This window comes from Podarcis cretensis (assembly GCF_951804945.1).
Source record: "Podarcis cretensis genome assembly, chromosome: 1".
Taxonomy (NCBI): Eukaryota; Metazoa; Chordata; class Lepidosauria; order Squamata; family Lacertidae; genus Podarcis; species Podarcis cretensis.
In genome coordinates, this window is record NC_137170.1 from 136,641,184 (window position 1) to 136,651,539 (window position 10,356).

General features: G+C 41.0%; 1 protein-coding gene across 1 annotated transcript; it reads right to left on the minus strand.

Moving 5' to 3' along the window:
* Positions 1-612: 612 nt before the first annotated feature.
* On the minus strand, positions 613-10,155 carry MED4 (mediator complex subunit 4). Its single transcript, XM_079982842.1, has 7 exons — positions 10,041-10,155; positions 8,266-8,332; positions 6,732-6,902; positions 5,937-5,994; positions 4,185-4,271; positions 3,573-3,704; positions 613-1,519 (listed from the first exon to the last, which is right to left on the minus strand). Exons 1-7 carry the CDS (start codon positions 10,124-10,126, stop codon positions 1,347-1,349), a joined length of 774 nt encoding a protein of 257 aa, XP_079838968.1. The 5' UTR covers positions 10,127-10,155; the 3' UTR covers positions 613-1,346.
* Between the last annotated feature and the right edge of the window lie 201 nt (positions 10,156-10,356).

A 10,356-nucleotide genomic window follows, 5' to 3' on the forward strand; every position in this document is an offset into this window, starting at 1 on the left:
CATGCGGCGGCAGCGGCAGTAGGAGGCCCCATTAGCTAAAGTGGTGCTTAAGGTTAAGAAGAGTTTCAGGTTAAGAACGGGCCTCCGGAACGAATTAAGTTCTTAACCCAAGGTACCACTGTACTACCACCCACTGTTTACATGGTGACATTCAGGCACTCATCGGAAGGGTTCCTTTGCCACATCCAACCCCCTTCCAGCACAGCCGGTTGGGAGTTAGGATTGTTCTGTGAATAGTACAGCAATCTTCATATCACATGTACAATAGAACTCTTAGCACTGTATCCAAGGTTTGCTTGAACAGAAAGCAGCTTGCATAACCTAGAGTTCTCCTACACCGCCCTATAAAACCTCCAGAGAGCGGCTGTAAGGCCCTCCTGAATAATGTGCACTGTGTTTGTGGCACTGGCAGGGTGGGGGCTCTGGTGGGAGGGTAGAATAATCCAAAGTAGCGGGGGCACTTTGTGTGTGCATTCACCTGATTTCTGGTGATTTTCCCCCACGCTGGCAAGCAGCTGCCAGCACAGCTCTTGATGTTCAGAAGGGTGTTCAGCCCTACGGAGAGGCTTTTCAGAAAGATTGTTGTGGGGTGGAGTGGGTTGAGCTGAGGAAGACTGGTTGGATCATCTTTATTTTGTGCAACAAGTGGATACAACTTTATGCCCTCCTATTCCATCGTTTTCAGAAAAAAAGATGACTAGTGGTATGCTTTTGTTTGAGGGAAAGCTGTTCATAATACACCAAAGTTAGTTCAAGCTTATATGCTATATACTGGTCGTAAGCTGAATCCAGCAACTGACTTCAAATATCTGCAAAAGTTTAACTGTTTTCACATTGCATATTCTCTCTGAAAAGTTAGAGAGATGAATCCAGAGATTCTGTGACTTAAATTCTCCCCAAATTATATTTCTGTTAATGGAAATGCAAATACTTTCCCCAAATTTCTTCATGCCCTCCAACTAACTATTCTGATAAGGCTATTAGGGGAATTAGTGAAAATTTCCTCAGTCTGTTTGCTGTCACCACCACTAGAAAAAAGCCCCTTCCACAAATTAAAGGATTATCAGATACCACTTCCTGCAGTTGTTCTTTCTGTTTCTTCTTCAAGAATTTGTTTTATCTACACATTGAAATAAATTGTGTTACAGCTGCTGGAAACAAGCTTCACTTTCTCCAGGACTGTTTCCAGCCATAGCTGGGTTATTCTGAACAGCAATTCATAAAATATAATGAAATAAATGTCAAAGTTGTAGACAGTTTTTTTCCTTGCACTGTGACTATCTGGATTGCAGAGCAGGTGCTTAATGATGTATATAATGTGCACCAAACAGACTGAGTCACTACTGCTAATCTGAGTCACTACTGCTGGTTGATGAATCTGTTGACATGACTTCCACATCATCTTCATTCTCCTTATTATGTCCAGGAGGTTCCAGCATAAAGTCATTGCTGTGATTAGGCGGTAGCATGTTCATTGACATGTCGCTTGATTGCCAGGGATACTGAGGTGCGAGTACATCTAAAGGAAAAATGAAATGATACAAAAATCACACATCCAGTTATTTTCATAGCAATGTCTTTTAACAACTTGCAGCCCATTATTATGCACAGTTTAGAACTTTCACGGAACTATGCAGTTATTTATTTCTAACTACAGTTGTACCTCGGTCTATGAACAGCCTAGTTCACAAACTATTTGGAACACGAATACTTCAAAACCGGAAGGTGTTCCAGTTAGCGAACTTTTTCTGGAATCCGAACATACTCTGTTCGGGGGTGCACTTCCATTTTGAGTGCCACACTTCCGCTGTCTGGCAGCGGAGAAGGGGGTCGCCACGGCGTTTCCTGCAGCAGCGAGGGAGGGAAGCTGCATGCCTGCCTGCCCGCCCGCTGGTAGGCAGGCGCGCAACTCCCCCCCCCCCGTGCCACTGTGGGAGGCACGTGCTCTAGGGAGCATTTCCCACAGCAGTGTGGCGGGAGGGGATCTGTGTGGATCCTAGTTTAGCGACTGACTGAATGACTGATTGTGTGACTGCGGAAATGGATAAAAGCCCTGCCCCCATCCAAACAATGACTCATCAGTGCAGGTAAGATTTTTTTAAATTTTAATTTTTATCATCTACAATACTGTTTTATTTATTTTATAGTACAGTACATTGATTATTGCTTTCATTTCAATTGTAGATAGTAAAATTCATGTTAAATTGCTGTTTTAGGGGTTGTTTTTAAAAGTCTGGAATGGATTAATCCATTTTGCATTACTTTCTATGGGAAAAGCGCACCTTGGTTTAGGATCGGACTTCCGGAACGGATAAAGTTCGTAAACCAAAGTACCACTATAAATATTTGCAAATTATGCAATAAAACTACATATCATTTCAACCAAAGACAAACCATGAAAATACAAGCCAACCAAAGTTAAATGTTTAGGCCCAATTGATTTCAGAGGGAGATTGGTATAGACATTACATAGCCTAATTGTTGAACTGTGGATTGCTCTCCTTCCCATTCAAATGCCCATTTTGGAATTGAGAATGCCCTTCTGTCTCTCTCACACAAGCTATTCTCCCTCCATCTTCACTTTTTTCTTTTGCTAATCACAGCTAGCCTAAAACCCTTTAATTCTGCTTCTGACCATGGCTTCAATGCTAATGCTATATTGTTGCAAAGCACAGTTATTTCCAAAGAGGGAGTTGTTCACGGGATGAGCAGGAGCTACAAGGTGGTTGTCCTGATTGCCATATTATGGTTTAACAATTAAATACAGTGGTACCTTGGTTCTCAAACTTAATCTGTTCCAGAAGACAGTTCCAAAACCAAAGCGTTCCAAAACCTATTCATGCTTTCCCATAGAAAGTAATGCAAAATGGATTAATCTGTTCCAGACTTTTAAAAACAACATCTAAAACAGCAATTTAGCATGAATTTTACTATCTAACGAGACCATTGATCCATAAAATGAAAGCAATAAACAATGTACTGCAGTCACACAATCAATCAATCAATCAATCAATCAGTAGCTAAACTGGGTTCCACACAGTCATACAAAAAAAGAGCTGCAAAAACAAAACGCTAAATAAATAGCAAAATCAGACAGACCTCAGAGTAACACTCAAAACAGAAGTGTGGCACTCAAATTAAAAGTGTAAGACTCAAAATGGAACATGTTCAACTTCTGAAAAAAGTTCGCAAACCGGAGCACTTCTGGCTTTGCAGTGTTTGGGTTCCAAGTTGTTTGAATACCAAGGCATTTGAGAACCAAGGTACCACTATACTGTTTCAAACATATTAAGCCACCCTTAGCTTAGTGACTGAATGCCAATCAGCAGTACCAGAATGTTATCCACAACAAATATCACTTCTTTGACCATCTTGTTTTTGTTGATAAAACATTTAACAAAATTGAAATCATAAATGTATTTTTGTTCTCCCTGTTCAATTTAGCTGTTGACTAACTAAAGCACATGCATTTTCTCCATCTCTGAAATAATAGACACAATTTGAAACAGCTCAAATGATTTGATTCAGTCACTGGCCAATGGAGAAGTTTAATTTCTCTCATTTCCCATTACCTGGCAATCTCCCTGCTGCAAGTGCATCGCCTGGTAAATGTCCGTTGACACCATTTGCTGATGGGTTGTTCATCTGACCCAGCAAACCACTCCTCATCTCCAGATCAGTTGGGTATGGCCTCCTAGGGTCACCTTAAAAATAAACAATTGGTTTGCAATTCTTTCTTTTTTAAAATAGATTTTTATTAAAGATTTATTGGTTTAGAAAAGTATGTGCAATGTCTCTTTTTTCAAGCTGAATTTTGTACAGATCAGTTTCATTTGTTGTGAGACATTAGTGTTACATTAGGAAGAAAAGGGGGAAAGAGGTGGAGGGAGGTTGGTTTGCAATTCTGAACACACACACACACACACACGGAGAAGGGGAGACAGAGGATGAGATGGTTGGACAGTGCTCTCAAAGCTACCAGAATGAGTTTGACCAAACTGCGGGAGGCAGTGGAAGATAGGAGTGCCTGGCGTGCTATGGTCCAGAAAAGTGTGTTTCACTCCATCTGCCTGTGAAATTCAGCCAAAACTTGAACACAAAGTATACGCAGAGATAAAACATTTTTAGATCGATTTTCCAGTGAAAATACAGTATGTCAAATGTTTAATTGTGAAACTTGTTACCTGGCACCCATGTCAGAGGAGCGCAAACAGCATTGCTGGCACTAATTCTATGAGCATATTTAATTATTTCTTCAGATGAAACTGCCCCTGTGAGAAGCAGAGAGAAAAAATGCAGTAGGTAAAAAGCCTCATCTCTGCATTACGAGATTCAAAAACCAGTATTTCAGGAGGAAACATGTAAAAGCTGTCACTGCTCGTTTCCTGAGCCACCAATTCCCCCTCATTTTCTCAACCTTGCACACTGATTTTTAGACTTGTACGTACTGTAGACCACTACTTTTTGGGGGGCAGATCACTATATGTTCCTATGTTATGGCTACTATGTAGGAGGCTGCCTGGAAGTTTCCAAATTAAAACAATTCCTTCCTGTTTATTAAACCATTCTGTTCTGCACTCCTATGCAGATGTCATGAACACATGGGTGTAACTAAATTTATGTGTGCTGAGGGCAGTGATTAACAACCAAGCAAGTTTCTAATTGTTGCATGGTTTGTAATCTGAAACCTAGGTGAAGTAAAGTGTGTGTGTTGCATCTAGATGCCAACTACATCCTTTTTTCCTATTTTGGATACTATCAGGGTCATAGAGTCAGGAAGGGGGTCTTGTAGACCATCTTGTTCAAGAAGAGCCTTTTAAATAATTGGCAGTACAGTGGTGCCCCGCAAGACGAATGCCTCGCAAGACGGAAAACTCGCTAGACAAAAGAGTTTTCCGTTTTGGAGGTGCTTCGCAAAACGAATTTCCCTATGGGCTTGCTTCGCAAGACGAAAATGTCTTGCGAGTTCCTGCGGGTTTTTTTTTCCTCCCCCCCCTTTTTCTAAGCCGCTAAGCCGCTTATCCGCTAAAAGCCGCTAAACCGCTAATAGCGCTAATCCGCTAAGCCGTCAATGGGCTTGCTTCGCAAGACGAAGAAACCGCTAGACGAAGAGACTCGCGGAATGGATTCTTTTCGTCTTGCGAGGCACCACTGTATTGTCCAACTGTTCTTATCCATCAAGCAGTATCTCCTAATGTTCAAATGAAACCTACTCCTCTGTAACTTAACCCCATTAGATCTCAGGGTAGCCGACTATAACTCTTCACCATCTTCAAATATCTATAGAAGAGTCCAGGATGCTAAACTGAAAATATATTTTAGGAAATTATATCTACAGGAATGTTTGTGTGTTTGCATGTATATGTAACTGTTTATCTAACTGCCATATGTGGCTTGGGAGATGTAACTTTATAAAACTGAAAAAGTATTATATACTTTTCACTCTCTCACACACATATATTATATAATTTATATATATATTTTTTGGGGGGGTGTGGCCAAAGTTGTGTTTTTCAGTTTTATTTTTTAAATAAAACAAGATTGTTGAGCTTTTTCTTAGGACATTACTGACCACCCTTGCCTACTTGAGACATTTACTTGAGAAAATTAAAAAGTTTTAGATATGTAAAGATATAAATGCTAGAAGAACGTATTGAATAAAATCCAACAGTGAGTTGAATTAGATTTCTTTAGAAATTAATCCAAAAAACTGTTTAACATTTGTAAAGATATAATACTATACATATATTTTCCATGTAATAAGATCTGTCATTAGTTGGCATTTAAATGCTTATTTTCTTATTTTTTAGATGATCTTTAATAGCAGTTTTTCACTGGAAAGCTATTACACAAGAGATATAATAATCACACGTCAAATGTAGTTGTGGAAATTGGCCGCAGAACTTCCTAAAATACACTGAAAATATAATACTCACCTTTTCTTGCCTTTTCTATTGTTTTCAGTTTTTCTTTTGCTTGATAAACAGCTGTGGCCTATATTAAAAAAATACATTCGTTGGTGAACAAATATGCAACCAGAGTTTAGTACAAGAGAATTCCCATACTAGTTGAACTAAATGTTTTGCAAGTTGACCAAACATTTGACAGTATCTTAAGAATACCTTACACTGATTGACAACACATACTTCTAGCTTTCGTTGTTGCAGAGAAAATATTAAAACAGCATACCCTCCCAGGGATATATCAACAGCAAGGCTTGTCCACATATCCACTATGGTTGTAAATGATCACCAGGTAGAATTTCTGTGGCACCTGTAATTATTGCCAGGTGCTAGACTTCAGGAAACAGGAAACATTACTACATGGAACTACAGGGAGGAGACAAATTTAGGGATGCCAATCCCAGGAAAGTGGAGAAATGCAAGAGTGGGAGAAGAAATGGCAATAGAGGTCCTGGGGTTAAAAGGGAACAGAACAATTCAAATGAATGGGATGATTGAAGTGGAAGAGTCTGAGAACCTAGACTTCTCAAGAGAGTTGAAGGAAACCTGGACCTTGGGTTGAGGATGCCATAGTAACTGGAGTAAGGCACTCAAAGGCTGGACTATTAGTAAAGTAATGTGCAGTGTATCTTATTATGACTGCGACATGTAAACCCTTAACTGTGTTTAGAAGACTAATTAAAATGTTCACCCTTCACTGCATGGCAGATTTATTAGACATGGGTGTCATGCCCATCTTCCGACATGCCATTTTATTCACAGACTCACCAATATATGCTCTGCTTCCTTCAGTTGCTTCTGAAGTTGCTGGATATCAGTGTCCCTCTTCTCCACCACTTTTTCCAATAGCTGCATCTCATGATGTATTTTCCCTTGATCAAGGGCCAGTTTCATTAATTCTTGGAACTCTTTATCCCTCTGAATCAACAACTCCAGGATCTGTCCAACAACCAATGTGTATTGCAATTTTTGATTGCTAAGTAGAAATTCAAAGCTGAATTGGAAAGTATATATACTGTCAATTTCTGAGCAGTTTACTGAAATAATTCTGCTCTGAATCAGCATTTCCTAAACTGTGGGTCATCACCTGCAAGTAGGTTATGAATCCTGTGTATCTGAATTGCAGGCTTTATGGATAAACCCAAAACAATTCTTGCTTTAAAACTTTAACTGGTATGATGAATACCACATAAGGCTTTTTGTTTTGTTGGCATATTATAACCAAATGTCAGAACGGCTTGAGTCTTACATTTTAACACTTCGGAACCACCCACTGGTGGCAGATCTAGCGACACTTCGCTGCATAGTCCTCATACAGGGCGTAGATTTGAGTGGCTATTACAACTAGTCTCTGATGTGCAGGCTCCAAAGGCAACAGCTACACACGGGAGGCAAGGTGTAAAAGTCACTCAGAACGACTCCCTGTACAAGCACCTTGTGGCAAAGTTAAGCCAAGGCTGATCTGAAGTTTGCTTATTCGAAATAAGAAATAACATCCGTATCCTACGAATCAGCTAAGTCTGAAAACCATCAAACAGGTCACTTCATTGGCAAAATGCAGGCTCAGATATCTCATGGTATCTCACTTTCCAAAATAGACTTTCTTATGAATACTGTTTAAAATATTCAGCTGATTATAGCTAACACTGCTTGTGTAACTGTATAAAACACAAACAAAAAATAATTCTGAATATAACAAAGGAGGTTGATCCCAACTTGTTTTAAGGTTTTGTACACTAGTACCCAGTGTTTGAAATTAGCCAGGCGCATTTTGCACCTGACTATCTGCCACTTGCGACCAAGTGAAGATGCCTGGGGTCCAGTATAGCGCCTGACATCTCCACCAACTGGAGGTGCATGCCTGGGGATCATTGGATCTGGACTGTTTTCACACACTAATACCACATCCTGTAGAATTCTATCCGTTATATTGTATCTGCACAAGCAGAATGAATTTCAGGAACCAAAATGCTTTTTCTGTGCAGCCTGAGCAGGACCAGTGAACGACGTTATAGTTGATTGTAGCTTGTCTTCACTTACCCCACCCACTGCCCTGCTCACAGTGTGATTGTCATAATTGTTATGGGGTGTTTCTGTTCTGTTTTTGTGGTATAATTTAAGTTGCTGAGGCCTTCAGGTAACAAGTGACAAACAAGTCTAATAAATCATAATAATACCAATAATACTAGTATTTCAAGGAGCTGGTTTTAACATGTAAAGCCTAATACAGCTTGCATCTTATACAGGCCTCTCCCAACAAAAATATACCCGGACCTTATGAGCTCTTTATCAGTTTGCTTACCTGCCTCTCCTCCCCAGGTTGTGCAAGTTTCTGGTTTCTTGAAATGGCCAACATCTCAATCAGTTCCCTGAAGCAAAGTTTCCACACAATGGAAAAAGTCAGTTGCAGTTTCTGAAAACTGAGTTACAGCCTTCACTCCTCCACAGTAAATAACAAGTCTAAGTAGAAAGATCCACAGAAACACTACAGTACTATGTCCATGCCACTTATTTTGGCAAAGTCATATCAAAAGTATAAATGAAACACTGCCATCTACAGGATGATAATCCTTGTAATGTTCGCCTCTTATGCAAAGCAAGTATATTAGAACTGTATCAGTTAGTAGCCTTTCAGAGTAAAAGAATTAGATCCATATTTCTTGACTAGAAAAATATGGGTTACCATAAGACCCAGTTTTCTAGGGTTTGCTTGGATCTCTTTGGGCTAATAACTGGCCTGAATTTCCAGCTTTCAATTTCCTGACTTGTTACATATTCACTCTGTTACTCTGTATGTCTAAAAACTTGAAAAAAAAAAACAGCCTTCCTGAAAGTTTTGTGTGGAAAAAGCATCTGAAATACATTATGACTGCGTATAGTGCACAATTAACCTGTGCAATTTCAACTTTGCACAGCTGAAAGCCTGCTCATTGAAACGGCACAGATTAAATACAGTACACACAAGGTGTAGGTGTGGCAAAAACCTAATAGTAAATTGTCCCCTCCCCTTCTGGTGCAAGTCAACAGGGCTTCAGATGCTGAGGATTCACCATCCTCATCCTCTGTAGCCCCTGGTTTGGATCACTTATTTATTTACTTACAGCATTTATACCATTGTCCTTTAGTCAAAAATATGTCTCTTAAAATTTTCTGTTTGGGGTACATATTTCTACTCCATTTCTCAATGGTCCTGATGTGGAGAAGGGGGACTGAAAATGGAGAACTGCCGCAGTATCACAAAACAAGCTCTCCCCCAGGGCAAACTCTATATTCCTCTTTCCAAAGGCTCCTTCTAGGTGATAAACAAAAACCAACCTGTCCTTCATGCACTGATTCATATTTACTTAGAAGGAAGGTCCCACTGAACTCAGTGAGTGATGAACCTCAATGAAGATTACTTCTGAGCTTGCATGCACAGACTTGGGTTGGCTGCTTTGGAGCCTTTCCATATGTGGATACTAAAAAAAAAGTGGATACTAAAAAGGAGTGGGGGTTAAACTATTTGTATATTTGGGGACCTTGAGACCATTCCTGCATTATCCTGGTCAATTTAATATAAAAACAACTTATTAATTTTATTTTTCTGTGCTAATAAATAATGAAATAAAAACTAACTATGCAGCAGTTGTTTACATTTGTCTATTTATAAATTTGCCTTCCTGGCCACCTCAGAGCGAACCAGGGTGCATGGCTGTTTCACAGCTGCCTTCAACTTAACATATAATAGTTTTATATGTTTAACTGGATTTTTAAATATATATATATATATATATTCCCCCCCTTCCCATGTTTTTGTTTAAACCTGTAAACCACCTTGAGTCCCTGCCGGGGGAAATAATAAATAAATGAGTTCCTTTAAACCTGCAATAAAATCCTAATAATGATAATAAACAATAAATAACCGCTCCTTTAAGCCTGCGGTGTAAATCCTGAGGGAGAACAGGAGCGTCGCCTTTGCTGACCGACAGTAAGACGGACAGGCGGGCGGGCGGGCGAAGCCGCCGCCACCGCACAAGCCCCTCTCCCGCCGCCGCCTGAGAGACGCTGCCCGCGCCTGACCTTCCCTTGGCGACCCACCTGGCGAGGAGCTCCAGGTCGTCCAGCGCAGCCAAGAGCCGCTCGCGGGTGCTGCTCCGCCCTCCGCCAGCCGCCGCCGCCGCCATGGCCTCCGCCGAGCGTGACGAGGAGGAAGCGAGCGACCGGAAGGAAGAGAGCGAAGGAGGAAGGCAGCTGGGAGGCAGCGCCACCTGGCGGCCCCTCGGTGTAGCGCGGCTTCCCCGCCCGGCGCGCGCCATTTCTCCTCTGCCGGCGGAGCAAACCGGGGCTGCAGCCCCACGGAATCAAGGGGGCGGGGGGGGCGGGGGGGAGAGAAAGGGGGTCGCTGTTTTTCTGC

Excerpts from the sequence above, each read along its gene's own strand:
- MED4 (XM_079982842.1), bottom strand. The coding sequence starts at position 10,126 with ATGGCGGCGGCGGCGGCTGGCGGAGGGCGGAGCAGCACCCGCGAGCGG. Across the intron at positions 6,903-8,265 it reads AACCTGGGGAGGAGAGGCAG|ATCCTGGAGTTGTTGATTCA; the intron begins GTAAGCAAACTG and ends GTTGTTGGACAG. Across the intron at positions 1,520-3,572 it reads TGCAGCAGGGAGATTGCCAG|ATGTACTCGCACCTCAGTAT; the intron begins GTAATGGGAAAT and ends TTTTTCCTTTAG.